The sequence below is a fragment of the Dermacentor albipictus genome, chromosome 8, assembly GCF_038994185.2.
Source record: "Dermacentor albipictus isolate Rhodes 1998 colony chromosome 8, USDA_Dalb.pri_finalv2, whole genome shotgun sequence".
Classification (NCBI taxonomy): domain Eukaryota; kingdom Metazoa; phylum Arthropoda; class Arachnida; order Ixodida; family Ixodidae; genus Dermacentor; species Dermacentor albipictus.
This window is the reverse complement of record NC_091828.1, coordinates 28,794,282-28,813,842: the sequence shown is the minus strand read 5'-3', so window position 1 is coordinate 28,813,842 and position 19,561 is coordinate 28,794,282. Positions and strand designations below refer to the sequence as shown.

Here is a 19,561-nt window from a genome sequence, read left to right as displayed (position 1 = left end):
CGAACTGCGTGGGGGTTGTGGGCGGCTTCCTTCAAGGTATTCAATCAAGGGCTGGAGCTCGGAATCTTGGCGTTGCTGTTGAGCAAGGTTTAAAGACGGAAGAGTACAAAGAAAACCCGAATCGTCGTCAGTATCTAGTGGTGCGGGTTCGACGGGGGCGCGAGAGAGACAGTCGGCGTCAGTGTGTTTCTGGCCAGACTTATAGACGATGGTCACATCAAATTCCTGTAATCGAAGGCTCCATCTTGCGAGACGGCCTGAAGGATCTTTGAGATTCGCCAGCCAGCAGAGAGAGAGGTGGTCGCTGACGACACGGAAGGGGCGTCCGTACAGGTATGGGCGGAACTTCTGGAGAGACCATATGACTGCCAGACATTCTTTTTCAGTTGCTGAGTAGTTTTTTTCAGCAGCAGACAAGGTTCGGCTGGCATACGCAATAACGCGCTCAACACCAGCTTGAAACTGTACGAGTGTCGCTCCGAGACCAACGTTACTAGCATCAGTATGCACTTCTGTGTCAGCCTCGGTGTCAAAGTGACCAAGGATCGGTGGTGTCTGTAGACGTTGCTGAAGGTCGTGGAAGGCGTCGGATTGTGCCGGGCCCCAAACAAATGTGACGTCGTTCTTGATGAGTCGTTGCAAAAGTTCGGCAATTTCACAAAAATTGGGTACAAAACGGCGGTAATACGCGCAAAGCCCTAAAAATCGGCGGACATCGTGTTTTGTCTTCGGTATCGGGAACAGAGCGACTGCCATGGCTTTGTCAGGGTCAGGGCGCACACCGGTGCTGCTGACAATATGACCTAGAAATTTGAGCTCCTCGTAGCCAAAGTGACATTTTTCGGGCTTCAGGGAGAGGCCGGCGGTGCGGATAGCTTGAAGAACCGCCTCAAGCCGCTGGATGTGTTGTTCAAACGTGGTGGAAAAAACAACTACATCATCTAAGTAGACTAAACACGAGTTCCACTTGAGGTCAGATAAAACTGTGTCCATCATGCGTTGAAATGTGGCCGGAGCAGAACACAATCCAAAAGGGAGGACCTTAAATTGATAGAGACCGTCGGGTGTTATAAACGCCGTTTTTTCCTGGTCCCGTTCGTCAACTTCAATTTGCCAGTACCCACTACGCAGATCCATTGAAGAAAAGTAACGGGCATGTCGCAGGCGATCCAAGGAGTCGTCAATTCGAGGAAGTGGGTACACGTCTTTTATCGTGACCTTGTTCAGTTTGCGGTAATCGACACAGAAGCGTAGTGAACCATCTTTCTTTTTCACTAATACAACAGGTGAAGACCAAGGACTTGTCGATGGTTGAATGACATCATCGTCGAGCATTTGTTTAACTTGATGACGAATGGCATCCTGTTCTCTTTGCGACACGCGATAAGCGTGTTGGCGAACAGGTTGGATGGTCGGTTCAGTGATGATTCTGTGTTTGATTAAAGGAGTCTGTTTGACCTTCGACGTGGTGGCGAAACAGTCGCTAAATGACGATAGCAGAGTGAGGAGCCTCTGCTTCTCATTTTGGTCTAGCTGTGGGTTGACGTTGATGTGACTGGTCAAGTCCACATCGCTGGGTTCCGGAATCGAGATTGTCGTTACCGAAGCACAGGCGTTGGAATCGGCCACCGTTTCAAAGTAGGCCATGGTGGTATGCCTCGCAAAGTGCTTGTATTCGCCACTGAAGTTGGTAACTAGAATCGTGGTTTGCCTATGTTGGAGCTCTACGAGACCTCGTGCGACGCCGACTTCGCGATCCAGCAATATGGCGAGGTTACCTTCGGCAATGCCTATTCCTAGTTGTTCTTGGGGGCATTCAACGAGGACGAAGATGCTACTTCGAGGCGGTAACTTCACGCAGTCATCGACCACGCGTAAAGCCGCGCGGTGATGTTCATCCTCCACACTCGAATCCGAAGAAACGTAGTTAGAAAAAGTCACGAACAAGTCACGAAGGTTAATGATCGCCCCATACTTCTGGAGAAAATCCATGCCCAGTATAACTAGTCGAGAACACTTGGGCAGCACAAGGAAAGACGCTACGAAAGTTGAAGTAGAAATTGCAAGTCTTGCGGTGCATCGTCCAATGGGTGACACGAGGTGTCCTCCGGCCGTAATCAGATGTGGGCCGTCCCACGCTGTCAGCACCTTGCGTAGCCGAGTGGCCAGTGAGGCACTCATAACCGAGTAGTCAGCTCCCGTATCGACAAGTGCAGTTACCGGATAACCGTCGATTGAAGCAGTAATAACAGCAGAAGTTCTTTTTGCAGTTTCGAATGAAGGCGTCAGCGGTACGTCGCGAGGGGATGGCGTCGGCGGAGGATATTTGACGGTTCGCATGACAGCGGCCTCACCCCCGGAGGTCGCCGTTTTCAGTTTCCCCGGCGCGGGCTTCCACCGTTGACTCCACCGGAATCAAAGGCGGGTCGAGCACGGTTTGGTGACGCGTACCGACGAGGTGAAGGCGACCGTGACTGTCTTCGCTGTTGGGCAGGAGGAAGCCGGTTACTTTCTAGGTATTGCTCGATGTCGTGCGGGCGTTCGCCATAGCGCGGGCAACGGGCGTCCGGATGGTATCCCCGCAGACCAATCCGTCGGTACTGGCAGTCGCGATACATGTGACCAGCCTCCCCGCAGTGATAGCACAACGGACTGTTGTCGGGGGCGCGCCATACTGTAGATTTGCGCGGACCAGGATGAAAAGGTGCTTGCGGATTCGTGCGGTGGATCGGACTTGGGGAGCGTCGAGAAATCCCAGCAGGCGGCTGCGAAAAACGGCCCGTCGACGGCGCGGAAGCCCGAAGAGCATCCGCGTACGAGAACGTGGGAGGTTCGGGTCGTGTTGGTGGCGAGGGATGAACCACTTTGCCGATTTCTTCCCGAATGACATCCGTAAGAACCGCGGCACTGGGAGGTGCCGGAGCTGATGCATAGGACTTCTGCAGTTCTTCTCGAACGATTTATCGTATTAGCTCGGTAAGGGACTCCCTGTCATCATTTGCAGGTACGAGAGAGCATGCAGCAGTCATGGTGGTCTGGCGTTCATACTGCGAGAGCCGCTGCCGAAGCATACGTTCCATGACTGTTGCCTCACGAATGAACTGAGAGACTGTTGTAGGAGGATTGCGCACGAGGCCCGCGAAAAGCTGTTCTTTTACGCCTCGCATTAACAGACGCACCTTCTTGTCTTCTGGCATTAGTGGATCGGCCCGACGGAACAATCGCGTCATGTCTTCGACGAACATGGCGACGGTTTCGTTTGGCATTTGGAACCTCGAAGACAGTGCCTGTTCGGCTCTTTCTTTTCTTTCGGTAGTGCTGAAGGCTTCACAAAGCAGTCGGTAAAACTCCTGCCAGCTGGTAAACGAGGCTTCGTGGTTTTCGTACCATACTCTCGCCGCGTTAAAAGGGAAAAGTAGACGTTCTTCAACTTACGGCGATCGTCCCAGTCGTTAAAGGCGGCGACCCGGTTGAAATGGTCCAACCAGTCTTCAACGTCCTCAAAGGCGTCGCCATGGAATGGGTTAGGCGTGCGAGGCGCGTTGAGAATGCATGGTACGGCAGCATTTGGGATCCCCTCGGTTTGGCTTGCGGTAGTTGTTGACATCTTCCTCACGGAGCTTGCCAGGGGGCTGTATTGCGGTGGAAGACCTTGGAGGCGACGGCTGCTTCGATAGGTTTCTGCCGTCCCCGAGGTACTGGCGTCGGTAGCTTCTGGTTGAGGACCCGTAGGCATACGATGGATGCGTACCCAGCACGTCCACCAGTTTGTCACGAGAGGAAAAGCCAGTCAGTCAGTTCTAAGCGAACGGCCGTTTACAGTTCGTTTTTGCAGCAGCTACCACGCACACTTCTTCTTTCCCGACAGCTAGCGTAACTAGCGCGTGCCAATATGTTGTGCGTGCGAGCGATAGCGTGCGAGCGTAGCCGAGGTTCGCGGCTGAATTTCGCGCACGCCAGCGTGGAAAGCGGCAAGGAAGTGCGCCGTGTTCCGTAGCGCGCAAGCAAGCGGTGGTACAGGAGGCATGATCGGTGATGTTGCACTCTAGGTAGACACTGCGTATTCCCTATCTTGAAAGCTGTCTGCGTTGGGGTTAAGATCCAGGCTGCATAGGTGTGCCAAAAGATCATACGTTTGTGCGTGCAACCTTCTCGCCGCTCAGTTTGCGTTGAAACGATAGACAGAACGGTCACTTCGCTCGCTGCTGCCGCCTTCGTCTGTAGGGGTAAAATGCGACGTTTTTGTTTGTTACAGCGTAAAACAAAGTATTTTAGTTTAGGTACTCCTCATGCATTTCTGTATCCGCTGTCCTGCTTGCCCAGAGAACATATCAGTGGTCTTGACTCCGGAATGAGAGACCCACTTTTCCGAAGTAGGACGCTGTTCGCCTTCTTTTACTGTTATCATATCAACCTTGCAAACGACAATAAAACACAACTCAGCGGATGTGGCCCCTGCGCCTTGCGCGACCGCCGAACACCACTCTATGGCTGCGTGGCATTAGCTTGTCACCATATTCTACTTCATTGGTTTGCCAGCATGCATCTATGACACGTGCGTGGGCGAGAGGTTCGTAATTTGTATTTAACTGCACTAGATACAGATGCAGTAATTCTAGAATTGTTAGTTGTTAGTTCTCACAGCACTGCACAAGTATGCACAAGGCTAGGGCGCATATGCATTTATTCCTGATTAACTTACGCTACCAATATATATATATATATATATATATATATATATATATATATATATATATATATATATATATATATATATATATATATTGTATATATATATATATATATATATATATATATATATATATATATATATATATATATATATATATATATATATATATATATATATATATATAGAAAGTCGCTGCCTTACGGCCTAAGCTTGAAAATGGTCGCAGTTCCTGTACTTAGCGAGTCCTCCGTTGTGAAAGATGGTGGTGTGCGAATCGAGAGCCCTCAGTCTTGCTCCCGAATCCCTTCTCCCCATTTTGTACCCGTTTGTGTCGCATGTGCGGCTGCCACAGCGAAGCAACCGTCAAATTCTTGCAATGACTTCCACAGTTGTAGCCATTCTACTCCTTTTAAGCAAAAGGTTTCAGTTTGATGGACTAAAGTTACCATGACCTTGAGTGAGCTCTCCAACACCACCACTCCCGCTAAGATTGGCTAGCGCATAGCCGTGCTAAGCCTTTCTTAACGCAGAGCGCGAGGCTAAATTTGGCACCGACTGCATCAAGCGTGGCGTGACATCGCCGCTTTTAGTGAAGGCCGCTCATGAATCACCGAATAATGTTTCTTTTTTTCTTTGCACAACGAAACCGAAGCAAGGCACATGTGTAGTATGGTTGCAAAGGACAACCAGTAATACGAATAAGTATATTCGTTGCGTGGTGTTTACCAAGCAACCCTCTAAGTAACGCGACCTGGAAGAAGTTTTATGTGGAAAAGTTATCGAAGCCAATGATCATTTTTCCCCGTTCTGTACAAGACGTAAACTTTGAATAATATAGGGGAAAAAGTATTCTGTATCCTACACAAGAATGGCGTGCAATGTTTCGTTGACTACTTAGATGGTGCCGAGCCGTCCTTCACGGTTACGATTGAAGAAGAGGTGGACCTCGCTTTTTCGCCCACGCTGGTAGACTTAATTCCAGCAACATTGTATTCAGGGTATTCCCAAAGCCAACCTAATGTGGCACATAGCTGCACTGTGACTCGGTTCACCCGACGACCCACAAACGCTTTGTTGTGCGTTCGCTAGTTCCACGGCCACAAAGCATTAGTTCCAAAGACAAAATTCTTCGAGAGGTACTCAGGATAACTGAAGCAGATCTGGCGAGGAATGGGCATACTGCGTACTTTATTCACAACGCAGTGGAAACCTTCATGACCATTCAGCAGATGGCCGACCAAGTTGCAGATGCTTTAGTATCAACAAAAGCGTGGTGATGTGCCGCATATACAGGTGTAAGAGAAGCCGTAGCTCGTATTTTCAGGAATTGTGGCTTACAGATTGGGCGTGCGCCAACAAGCCAGCTGAAATGTTACCGTGTGCATGTCAAGATACCGCTCCTGTGAGCAAGTGTTTCTGACGAAGTCGACAAAAGATTGGTTGTCGAAAATTCTCTCAGGCATGTTGGCAGCACATGAATCATGTCACTAAATATCGCGCAATGACAAATGTGCCCGTTGAAGATCCCGAAAAGATGGCCGTAATATAAAATGGGGGATGTCCGCACGCTAGCCATAGAAAAAAACTTCATAACAAGGCTGACGATTGAATATTAATTTATTCAAATCACAACTATCACCAAAAACAGATGCTCAGCACGAACAATAGATGTACTCCCTAAAGTGGTGTTGTTCGCTCACGACTACCCAAAAACTGTCAGCTTAGTCTGCTTTTGCTATGGGCAAGGGATCCGTAAGAAATTTGACAAAAAAAAAGTGTTTTAACTTTGGCATAATTATTGTCTGATAATTATTTTATCTTAGAAGTTCAGAGCTATATTTGCATATTGTAAGGGTTTAGTAAAATGTATCCTTGAGGTTGAGTTTAAGCAATGCTGGATATTATCAACGTTGACTCAGAGAGTAAAACGATCATTCTGAAATGCCTTCAGGCTAAGCAGATAAAACGAGGTGATGAAGTGCGGTGATGACTGCCCTGTCGCACAATAAAAAAGCAAGCGTTTTATCTATATCAGTCATTGTAATCATGAAAGCAATGGTGACTCTCGAAATTATCACGTGGAGAACGACTCCTACGAAGGGCCAACTATAACACACGCGTCATGCCATTACTGACAAAGAATGAAAAGCATCGCGAAATTTAGCATATACAGGAGTCTAATATAAAGCGCTTGACTCTAAGAAGAGGAGCACATATAACATACATCTTATTTTGTGACATACTTTGTTATTTTCATTGTCGCTCCTCACTTTCACTGTAATCCTCTTGATAAGAGTTTTGCATCATTACCTAGCCATAAGCATGAAGCTCTTACCAGGTAAATGTGTTCCAGCGACAAAGCATTTTTCGTTGGCATAATAGATATTGTAGCTTCCAGACACTCGGGGGTCCACTTGGTGTGCAGCTGCAATATATTGAAGTTTTTAAAAGAGCTTAGGTAAGCGGTAATCATTGCAATATGAAAACTCCCTCTAGGTCCCTGGAATACCGCATAGGAATTCGGAACACGCCCCTGGATGCACAAAAGAGAGATCGGCGGCGGGGGGAGAGAGCTGAGAGGGGGCACGTACTGGTGTGTTTGGTGAAGCGCGTGTCGTGCACTTCTTGTTGTGTGGGAAACTGTTGTAATTCGTATTTAATACGTCCGACATGGCAAGTTCAGTGATATGTGCGCAATAGCACGCGTGAGTTTGTATCCCTTTTCAACTTCATTGTCCTTTCTCTAGGCCCTCACGCCCTTCTTGCTCTTGAACAACGCATCCAATGTACCCGTATATCTTAATATATATACATACATAACTAAAAGGAGGAGAATGGGGCTTTCCGTTCCATTCACTCCATTCCTGACAGTCGAAGTCCCCGTAATCTGACATCTTTTACATCTTCCGCATGGCGAGAGTTGGACGATTCCCACTCCTAGACTGGCGGAGTTCATCCATTCTTCCCTTCCCATGCCAGTAAGTTACTAGTTTCCTTATCACTGTTAAGTACTTGGTATTGTCTGCCCATAGTACCTCAAAACATATCTTTGAAATCTTAAGGGCGTTAGAACAACCTGATATATTATTTCTTCGCAAAATAAATATGCCTTTTGCCCCTTATCACCACAGGGCATTGCTGTCCGTAATATTTGCAATATTTAGTATTAAATAATAACTAGAAGGTAACCATGAGCAAGTTGGTGGTAAATCATGTTTTCGAAATTAACAACGCTAAATGGTCAAGGACTTAGGCAAAGAAGAACACGACACGGGCGCTGACTCACAGCTGATGTTAATTTGAAGAGATAGCACATTTATAGACATTCTCCGAGAAGGCAACAACTAAGCGGTTGCACATGCGCAGCAGGAGCCACTATTATAAGACTTACGTCAATTTATGTTTCGGCAAAAATATATTTCCCTTAGCGGCCTAAAAATATTAATGCGCACGAAAAGAAACGTTCAAATAACTCGCGCATGGTAGATCACGTCCCTGCTCAATAATGTACCCATTACTAAGGGACCTCACTTCACAAACAAATGTACAACACGAATAATCAAATTAATGAAAACGTCTAAGAGGACTAGACAAAGAAATACCAAAACCATATTTACTTAAATTTTATCGTGTGACTTTATTAAATAACACCGACAGACATATGCTAGCAACGCGTGCTAAAAGTCACGAATATGTGACCTCAATATGCGAAAAATATTACATAAGCACCTCTTGCTTTCTTAGTAATCCACCTATCTCTCTGACCCTGTAACTATCCAAAACTATTTTCATTCGAATATACAAGTTTAAAAAAATCTTGCACAACTTTGTAAATCCATCATCCAGCGGCATTTTTCTGCAACTTTGTTGGATAACATATTTGGCGGAACGTTCAAGAACCCCAGGTTAACAAAATTGATCCCGAAGCACGTAACACAATGTGCCTCATAGTCAGATTTTGCATTTGGAGCGTAATTCCAAGGTGAATTTTAAACGCAAACACCGCACAGATTGCCATAATTTGGCAGGCGACATTTTTTTTCTTTTCTATCTCCTAGCATATTAAGCAACACTCTTTCTTGTAGGACAAGTCTTTGACGTCCTGTTACCGTGCTTTCTGAACATCTGACAGCGTGCAAAAGATGTGGTGCGCGCTTCAAGTAAGCGCGGACTCGCGCACGTTGCAACCATTTGCGACCACGTTCTTGGCCTCCATCTTTTTGTCTCAGCTCAACCTTTCTCTGGACAAACCAAATAATTTTTGATTATTTGAGGTCGAAATACTTAAATAAATTTTAACCTTGCAATGCAAACAGGTTTCCGCGTCTTCAGAAGTGTAGAATCCGCACGAAAAATATTTTGCTGTTTACAATTACGCGGCAGAAGTAGTCGCATATAGGTAGATATAATAATACCGATAAGACGAATACAATATGTAGGTCAAGTCTAGTATTAACAATTTTCGCGGTGATTCCGTAGGCGCTGCCATGTTTGATCACGTGTTGACGCATCCATTGCTCACCTCAACCGCCTCCGTTACCTCCGCGTTTATAATGGGTGTGTATGACACCGGCGCGGCTTAGCGAACATCAATTTCTGTAGATATCGTAGACGGTGACTGGGTGGACGACACGAAGTTTTGCCCACAGCTTCATAGAACATGCAAAAGTGCTTTGGAAGATGGTATGAATGCTATGAAGATGCTATGTCCAAATGGCGCTAGCAGCGCATATGGTACTTGTCTTAAAAGCAAGGCTAAATATCTATTTCCACCTACCTAAACATTTCGCTCATGAATTGAATGAGGATTAGTGTTTTTCGCTCTTAGTTCTTTATTTGGAAAATATATTGAAGCAGAGCTTGTCACGTTTCTGACTCAGCAAATTTCTTTCGTGCGGTCACTAGCTCATTATTTCTGCCTAACCACTCGCAGCTGTGTTCAGTTCTGATAGATTTGTTCTTGCTGCGCACAACGCTTAAAATATAGCCGTTTTGTATATTGTAATACCTTGTAGCAAATACGTATATCACTCGTAACTCGCTTACTCTTTTGGACCGTCACGAAGCATTCTGCTTCGACCATTGGTGTGCTATTGATGTAGTCCGTCATTTTTTGTGCAATATGGTACTCGTATAGTCAAACGTGCGTCCATTCAGTTATTGATACGTTGGCGATAGAGTGGGCGTAAGATACCGTGCCAGTTGGGGTAACTGCGTGTAGATACAGTGCGCCAAACGTACTATGACAGGGAGCGGCGCTACTGCCTTTGTCGGGATTTAACGAGCGGTACTCACTTTTACCAACGTTGTGGGGCTGAAGTGCTTTCTTTGAAAGTAAGCGATACAAGGCTGGTGGTTGATCAAATTTGTGCATCGTGCAAGAAAGCTGCACGTCTCAAAGTGCCGGTAACGCGTATGGTAGTAGCAGCAACGGTCCGCGTACTTGGCTGCACAGATCCATTCCATTTCTTGATATGCCAGCCACTATATTTGCAACCTACTACTATCCACTTGATTCAATCCGGCATGATTGGAGCACAATGTGTGAGAAAAAACTCAGCTGATCGCACAGCAGCCAGGCAAAACGGGAATGGTTTCGCAGGGCGTGCTGTCGCTGAGGCCATGCTCGCCGCGCCACCGAAAGCACTATCACGTTTCTGTAGAACAAACGACTTCGCGAAAAGGTCAATAGTCCTGATGGCAAATCTACCTGTTTTGTAGTTTTCTAGTTGGGCCTAAAATCAACATCGGGCTCTCCAGAAATATGTACCCATTCCAATCGCGACACCCGTTCTACTTCAATTCCATTATTTATGTTTAAAAATGTGGAATAATTTTGTTATTATTCACACTGCGGAGTTCCAGTTCCTACACTCCGACTTATGCTCCGTCTCACTGACTGTGTGAATAGCAGCCAAAGCTAAGTTTCATGTCAGCTAATCACGGAAGCAAACACAGAGCCACAAAGTCGCCTTCAGCGGCATGTTGATTTGCCACCGTGTCGAGGGCTTGTGATAGCACACGACGTTTGGATGAAGTTTAGAAGTCAAATGGAAACATTATTCCTTTGATGACGGACAATTCATCAGTCATTTTTTCTATGCAGGACGAAGGCCTGCCCCAGCGATCCCCAATCAATCTTGTTTGCGCTAGTTCATTTCAAGTTACGCCTGCAAATTTCTCAATTTACTTCGCCACATAATTTTCTCCTATTCTGCGCTCATGCTTCTCTTCCCTTGTCACCCATTTTGTAACTCTGACGTCCCAGTGGTTGTATCCCCTACGTATTACATGGCCTCGCCACCTTCCTATTGTTAGTAAATGATGAAATCAATAAAAGAGCACCATCCAAGAGATACAATAGCTATTGTAAAAGCGAAAAAAAATGTTTGTTTAAGGTGTTTCGCGGAACATGATGAGCAACCCCGCTCAGCAATTCTTGGGTAGCAGAAACTATGAGTTCAAAAGCTAATAGCACATGCTTATGCAAAAACAACAGATTCGATGCCAGCCCCACCCGCTCTGCGTGTCCTTTCTGCTTTCTTATGTACCAGCTATATTTGCTCTAAATTTACCGCGACAAACAGCCACTGCATTCTCTACTCTACGTTCTGCAAGCGACTCCAGTCCAAGAGGTCATGTTCCGGGTACAGTTCAGCCTGCGAAAATTTTTCGTTTCCCAGACGCCACTAAGCTCCGAGTCTGTCTATTGATTTTGTATTTTCTGTCAGTGCCCGCGAAACGCAGCCAACCGAGCACTAATCTCATTCATGTTGTTGGGAAAGCACCACTCGATCCTAGTGCGAATGCTGACGCATCCGTCCACAGTTTTCTGGGAAGCTCGGGATCAGATATAGATCAGGACTGGTGCTTCTGCCAGCGTCATTTTGAGCAGCTCCCACTCACGCTCCTGAACTTGCGTCCTTTCGAAAACTGTGTCGTTTCTAATCAGGCTGCGGGAGGTCGCAGTGTGGGCTAGTAACAGCGGCAAGTACTCCCTGAAATACTTCATGGTGCGAAGCAAGCGTTGCATGTCGTTGGCGAAGGGGAATTAAAAGGCCCTTTATCAGATTTTAATTTGCTCAATACATTTGGCACTAATGTTATCACCCAAGAAGCTCATTTCTGTTCGTCGAAAAATACACTGTTCTGCATTGAAATTTAAGTCCTAAGCCTGTGCCCTCGCCAGCGCTTTGTAAAGGCGTTCATCGTATTCCTTCTGCGTAAAACGCAACACTAGCGCATCATCTATGTATATCCTTGTTCCTGGGAGGTCGTCGAATTGTACGCTGAAAAACTTCAGGTGAAGATGCAATACCTAACCGCCATATGAGATACCAATGACAACCAAACGGGGAACTGAATCTGCAGATTTCCGACATCTTTTTGTCTAGAGGAATTTGATGGAACGCGCAGTTTGCGTCAAATCGGCTGAAATACTTCATATACCCTATATCATCCTTGATTTCTTCCTGGCGGGGACACCGAAAGTCCTCTCTTTTCACCGCCCTATTACCTGCACGCGGGTCCATGCGTACTATTATTTATCCATTTTTCTTCTTCACGACAATCAACGGACTTACCCATTCCGACGGCCCTTCCACCTTCTTCATGACGTTCGCAGCGTTCATCGATCCAGTTCTTTCTTAAGTGGCTTCTTTAGGGCGCAAGGCACACGCCGAGTAGACAGTACCATGGGAGAAGATTCCTCTGAAAGCAGAATTCTGTACTCGCGCCGCGTCCTGCGAGTAAGTAGCCTTAATAACACCTTCGTTAAGCTTTCATATGCTTTGATGCTGTCCACCGCTTGCACTCTGTTGACCGGACCAAGTTGCTCACTTGCTCAGAGGTCCAGGATGGCTTGCTTCTTTTTTACTACGAAGAACCCAAGCAGCACACGCCACCTCTCTAGCTGCATGGCAAGGCGAACCTTTCCCCTGTGTAGTATTTCGCCACCGGCATAAACGCGCGGGATTCTCCTCTTGGGATATGGCTGCTGTTTAGTGCCGGGTCTTTTGAACAGAGAACGCGGCAACAAGGTATCCTGCACTCTGGTGGGGACCTTCAGCTGCAAATCCGTTCCCTCAATGCTCGTACTTACAATTCAATTCCGACTTTGAGGGCCACACTTACTTTTCGTCGTCCAGATCTCCAGATCGTCGAATTCATTGTCACGCTCCGGGCCATCGTCTACGCCGTTAAAGCTGCTCGGTTGCTCGTACAGCAGGCGGCGTAGTGATTAGGCTTCGTGCACTTGCTGCATGTTTTGCCGTACGCCGGAAACTTCTCTCGCGCGCGCGCGCGATAAGTTGCAGCACCAGCATTTTTGGCGTCCGCGTTTAGCTAGCGTTCTTCAAACAGATCCAATCTTCTTTTCCTCGGTACACGCCATATTTTGCGATTCGGCAATTTCCTCATCTTTGCAGCATTCTACCGCGGCATCCAGGGTCAGGCCTTTCCTGCGAAGAAGCGTTTCTCGCAGGCTATTGCCGAAGTACATGATTTGGTCCCACCAGCAAGGAATTTCAGTAACCACCGAAGTTGCATGTTCTAGCTTTGAGTTGCAAATCTCGAAAGCGCTGTTAGAATGTCTATCCGTCTGTCTGACAGCGCAAGCGAAACACAAAGCGTTCGCAAGTTTCACTGCCCTTGGGCAATCAGTAGCTTTAAAATGATTTCACCAAAGTCTCATGGTCTTTACCTTCCTCCAGTGACAGGTCCGGAGTATTAAACATGTCAATAGCTTTTTGACACGTCATGTGCCAAACAATCACAGCTTTCTGCTGCTTACTGTGTAACTTCATGGGCTCCGTGGCTATTAGGCACACCTCAATATGTTGATTGAATGTCTGCCACGACGCCACTGCATTGTCACCCGGTTGCAGGGGCTTAGGTAGGTTGGCCATGGTCCCGTGAGCGACCTACGCCTTCTTACACAATGTATAGCGTTTTTAGTCGTCGACGAACGGAAGATACAGCGGGCTACCAAGAGAGCAACACTGTGCGCAACCAAGAGTGACACTGTGCGAAAGCGCGGCTTTGAATACGTTACTTGTTTTCAACAAAGCAGTCTTCTTGTGGCCACCATCCTGTGCAGTACACGCAAACAACCGCAAGTAGTCCAAAGTATTTGCACCACTGTGTCAGAGTAGAATAGGTCACGACCACAGCATGATGAGCGTCAGATCCCGAAGTTTGAATGACGAAGGTTGAACCACCACTAGGCATAACTATGACGGTGTGACAACGAATACATGACGACGCTGCCTTGACAAGTGTATGACGAGTGTCAGAAGACAAGCTGCAATGAAGCGATGCAACTAGCACGACAGCATCACGTCCACGAGCCCGTACACACTTTCGTTATATATTAGACAACTTTGGTGACTGGGTCGGTGTAGAACCCGTGACGACGACGACATGAACAGACATGATGCTGGCATGATCAGGCATGAACAGGCATGAACAGGCATGAACAGGCATGATGACAACGATGCTGCATTGACGGCAATGGAATGTCCTCCACCGAATCAAGACGCGGAGCACATGCTTAGGGGCCTAAGCAGGTAGATAACTTAGGTCATTGGGTCGGCGTGAGAGGATAGATAGATAGATAGATAGATAGATAGATAGATAGATAGATAGATAGATAGATAGATAGATAGATAGATAGATAGATAGATAGATAGATAGATAGATAGATAGATAGATAGATAGATAGATAGATTAGATAGATAGATAGATAGATAGATAGATAGATAGATAGATAGATAGATAGATAGATAGATAGATAGATAGATAGATAGATAGATAGATAGATAGATAGATAGATAGATAGATAGATAGATAGATAGATAGATAGATAGATAGATAGATAGATAGATAGATAGATAGATAGATAGATAGATAGATAGATAGATAGATAGATAGATAGATAGATAGATAGTTCAGGAGAACATTCATTTGGGCTAGATGGTGCATACTTGTATTAGGAAGGAACAGCGCCAACTAAGACGAACACAAGAGGGGAGAACGACACAGGACAAGCGCCAACTTCATCTAACTTTATTCACCGAAACTTCAGCAAATATAGGAAAAAACACAGACATGCGCACAATGACCATCATGCGTCATCTGCCAAACCGTTCCAGATATGACATTTCGCTTTTGAAGAGGGTCACGGACGTATCACTAACACAGTTTTTTCCTCTTTTCTTTATATGGAATGCTTCTAAAGCCTCACGTGCCTTAGTTTCCCTACTTCTGCCAAGAATCTTTATCGCTCCGAACCGTGGTTCACACTTCTTGCAGTACTGGCATTGTCTTTGTGGCGAATGTTCTGCCGCTTGGTCACACACGGTGCAAGTTGCGCAATGTTGCGAAAGATGCGCACCTCCTTCTTTCAGCGACCTCTCATGTTCAGCAGCACGGTCGTTCACGCATCTGCCCGTTTGGCCCACATAGGTTTTCCCGCACGTCAAAGGTATTTCATATACCACACCGGTGCAGCACTTTACAAACTGCTTTCCATGTTTTTTGGTGCAGTTGCTCCTTGTACCCTCGCTCGCGACGCGGGCGCAGAGCTGAGCTTCTTTTCGAGGAGCCGAAAACACGACTGGGACGCCGTGTCTGTTTGCCACCTTTTTCATATTGTGGGCTATCCTATGTACATACGGTACCACTTCCGGCTTTGCAGCTAGTCTTTCTTGTGCGCACGGTTTCTTGACCATGGCACCTTTGATATTTTGCAAGATCACTTCAGCCACTGCTGTGATAACCGTGCTTGGGAACCCCGCCTTAACCAACCTGTCAACCTGCTTGTCAAAGCTCACACTCATTGCGTGGTGACACGATTTCACGAGAGCAGACTCAAGACAAAGCTTTGCAATCAAACGTTTTACGGTTTTTGAATGCGCCGACGCATAAGGAAGAAGCTCCTTTTGTGCTCTAGGTGCGTACTGCCAACATACATGATCTACACCCAAGGTAATGGTAATCGTCGGATTTTCAACTGAATGCCATCGTTTCCATCATCGTTGCTTCAACATGCCGTGCAAGATATGTTTCGTTTTGCCTTCGAAAGGGACTCGTTCCAGCGGACGTGAGTGCCCTTTTTGGTTACATGCGACCACCCGTCGGGCTGCTAAAACGCATCTGCAGGTTCTTGAAAGCAGAGTTGTGGCGGCAGATTAGAAGATGTGAAGACCATCTGCGTGCGATTTGTTACAAGGTGGATACGGGATGGCAGGCGGAGAAGAAGCTTCGTGCAATTCGACGCCTTATAGGAAGTATGACTGAGTTTTGGTGGGCTCAGACACTGAACCAGTGTTTACAGTTGTCTTCTCCGAAGAAGGATAAGAAGCCCCCGGAAAGGCTGGTGACGGTTATCGGAGACGTTGATCTTCCCAACGATGTCAGGCATGTGTTGAACAAAGGTCCGAAATTCAGCCATGAGCCACTGATAGAAGCGCATGAGTTCCTGGCGCTTAATAGACGCATAGCAGGAAAGGCGTTAGAAGAAAACCGTGAAAGATGCCTACTGGATGGCGTGGATACGCTTATAAGATCTACGACCAGCACTACCACGTTACCTAGCAAAGATTCGATGGGAAAAGTCGTGTCGTATTTCAGGAAGAATAGACTCCGGCTTCTTCAAGCTGACAAGGATGGTGGGTTCGTGGTGCTCACCGAGGAAGAGTTTCAAAAAAGAGCCGGCGAAGCAATTGCGAAGAACTTCATCCCTCTGAAAGCTGGTGCGACGCGAGTGAAAGGCAAGGCGGCTGCGATGTGCAAAGAATTAGAGCTGAGCAGGCTGGCCAATGACATTGGTAACAGCAAAAGGAATGCCCTCTCCGTGTTCTTTACGGCCAAGACGCACAAGATGTCTGTACCATTGAGAACAGTGGTCAGCGAAAATGGAACTTGGCAGATTGTGTTAAGTAAGTTTCTTCAAAAGCACCTTACATCCCTTAAAGTTCAAGATCCGTACGCCACAAAGAGTTCAAAAGAAGTTGTTAGGTTTCTTGAGGAAGGTACTTCCATTGGTTATGTGTTCTCAGTAGATGTTGAAGACCTGTTTTACTCTGTGCCCCACGTTGCCTTATTTCGTTCTGTCAGAGAAGCTATAGAATGTAACGGTGCAGTAGAGTTCCAGAACTCCTCTGGCGTGTCAATAGACAATTTTATGAGAATGCTAGAATTTTACCTTGATGTGACGTTTCTCTCTTTCGAGAATAAGTTTTATCGACAAAGACAAGGGATTTGTATTGGATCCTGCGTAGCCCCGGTGCTTACTAACATTTTCTTAACCTGTATTGACAGCGCCTTGGAGCCAATTTTAACAGGGAAGGGTGTACTGAAAGTGTTCAGGTATGTTGACGATTTTTTAATTGTTTTTAACAAACTGAACGTGTTGACTTACACAGATGGTGTAAGCACTGTCCTAGACAGCTTTAAAGAGGAGGGAAGGGGGTTGGTTTTCACGCATGAGCTACCCTTGCAGGGGCGATTACAGTTTTTAGACATTACCATTACCTTGGGTGTAGATCTTGTATGTTGGCAGTACGCACCTAGAGCACAAAAGGAGCTTCTTCCTTATGCGTCGGCGCATTCAAAAACCGTAAAACGTTCGATTGCAAAGCTTTGTCTTGAGTCTGCTCTCGTGAAATCGTGTCACCACGCAATGAGTGCGAGCTTTGACAAGCAGGTTGACAGGTTGGTTAAGGCGGGGTTCCCAAGCACGGTTATCACAGCAGTGGCTGAGGTGATCTTGCAAAATATCAAAGGTGCCATGGTCAAGAAACCGTGCGCACAAGAAAGACTAGCTGCAAAGCCGGAAGTGGTACCGTATGTACATAGGATAGCCCACAATATGAAAAAGGTGGCAAACAGACACGGCGTCCCAGTCGTGTTTTCGGCTCCTCGAAAACAAGCTCAGCTCTGCGCCCGCGTCGCGAGCGAGGGTACAAGGAGCAACTGCACCAAAAAACATGGAAAGCAGTTTGTAAAGTGCTGCACCGGTGTGGTATATGAAATACCTTTGACGTGCGGGAAAACCTATGTGGGCCAAACGGGCAGATGCGTGAACGACCGTGCTGCTGAACATGAGAGGTCGCTAAAAGAAGGAGGTGCGCATCTTTCGCAACATTGCGCAACTTGCACCGTGTGTGACCAAGCGGCAGAACATTTGCCACAAAGACAATGCCAGTACTGCAAGAAGTGTGAACCACGGTTCGGAGCGATAAAGATTCTTGGCAGAAGTAGGGAAACTAAGGCACGTGAGGTTTTAGAAGCATTCCATATAAAGAAAAGAGGAAAAAACTGTGTTAGTGATACGTCCGTGACCCTCTTCAAAAGCGAAATGTCATATCTGGAACGGTTTGGCAGATGACGCATGATGGTCATTGTGCGCATGTCTGTGTTTTTCCTATATTTGCTGAAGTTTCGGTGAATAAAGTTAGATGAAGTTGGCGCTTGTCCTGTGTCGTTCTCCCCTCTTGTGTTCGTCTTAGTTGGCGCTGTTCCTTCCTAATACATAGATAGATAGATAGATAGAACTTGTGAAAACCGTTGACGTTGTCAAAGAATGCTTTTCGCATTATTAGATAAGCGACCCTAATTTACTTCCGCTTTCCATGTGAGCCCACACGATGTACCCACGGTTCCTCTGAATTCCTGAATTCATACGGCTTCATAGAAAATATAGGCGCTGTTACAACAGCGGTTCATTTTACATCTACGCCAAATGCAATGGGCTCCGCAATGCACAGTACATTTACCTAAAATCTGTAGGCTACATTATGTATAGGCACTGACAAAATAGTAAACCAGCCTACTTTATGCATTAATATCATTTCTGCAACAATAGGAGGTAAATATCGTATGCACAAGCAATTATGAGTTTTATATGACAAATAAGTGATATAAGAAGATCTTATTCACCGATGAATACGTTGGCGACAAATAAGACGACGGTTCTCATCTTCTTCACGTGATAGTAGGCGTTCCTGAAAATGAAAGTAATTTCATGAGAAAAATTAGTCGATACCCATCAACGGACACGTAACCTTAGCTGCTTCACGGGGACATTATGCTAAAGCAGTGCAGTGTAATTGTTTGGGCAAATTTAGAGCGTCAATTACTGGAGAATAAAAACCATAGTTAGCTTCATATTCCGCTGTACAAAGGAACCGCATGCACCTAAGTTTGTACTAAACACTAACAAAGACTCGTTTAAGCAGTCAGCACACATGCGACCGGCATAACGTTGGTGTGTGTGTCCAGCATTGTAATACCTCAACGTTTCAAGTCAACTTCTACGTCACACTGGGGGGTTTATTAAACAGCTGGAACTGGCGCGAATCTTTGAGACATTTTTCCTAGAATCCAAACACAAAGGAAGCAAAGCCTTCCAATGCAATGAAGGGAGCAGAATTATGTGCCCCAAACTCCTCTAAAAACTCGGCGGGTGTAGTTTGTGATTGTCCCTACACTATGCCTTTAATATTAAAAAAAGAAATAATGGAGTTTTTTTTTTCTTGCGGAAAGCACGAACTGATTATGAGGCACACCGAAGTGGGGGACTCCGGAATAATTTGGATCACCTGGAGTTCCGTAATGTACAGCTAAGTTTAAGTACACGGTTATTTTCGCATTTCACCCCCATCGAAATGCAGCCGCTGCGTCGGGATTTGATGTCTTCGAGGTCTAAGTGCTACTTAGAAACTTGTCATTTGTCATCGGCTTTCTTCATGAGTCCTACTCGGTTTCTCCGACACAGCGCGCGACTAAATTGCAGTGACGCAGATGATTGCAGAGTACGTCGTAGTAAGCTTGCTCTATAGAAGTCCTAGCATTTGGCATTGAGCA

The 19,561-nt window shown here is 46.2% G+C and overlaps 1 protein-coding gene across 2 annotated transcripts in view; it reads right to left on the bottom strand.

Annotated features, from left to right (window-relative positions):
• The window catches only part of LOC135905268 (uncharacterized), an 86,007-nt gene that overhangs the window by 23,174 nt on the left and 43,272 nt on the right, over positions 1-19,561 (bottom strand). For both annotated transcript variants that reach the window (XM_070522774.1, XM_065436286.1), the window contains exons 6-7: positions 18,635-18,699; positions 7,029-7,118 (exon numbers count right to left, since the gene is read on the bottom strand). In XM_070522774.1, the coding sequence (XP_070378875.1) occupies positions 7,029-7,118; positions 18,635-18,699 (155 nt within the window). The remainder of the gene's footprint in view (positions 1-7,028; positions 7,119-18,634; positions 18,700-19,561) is intronic.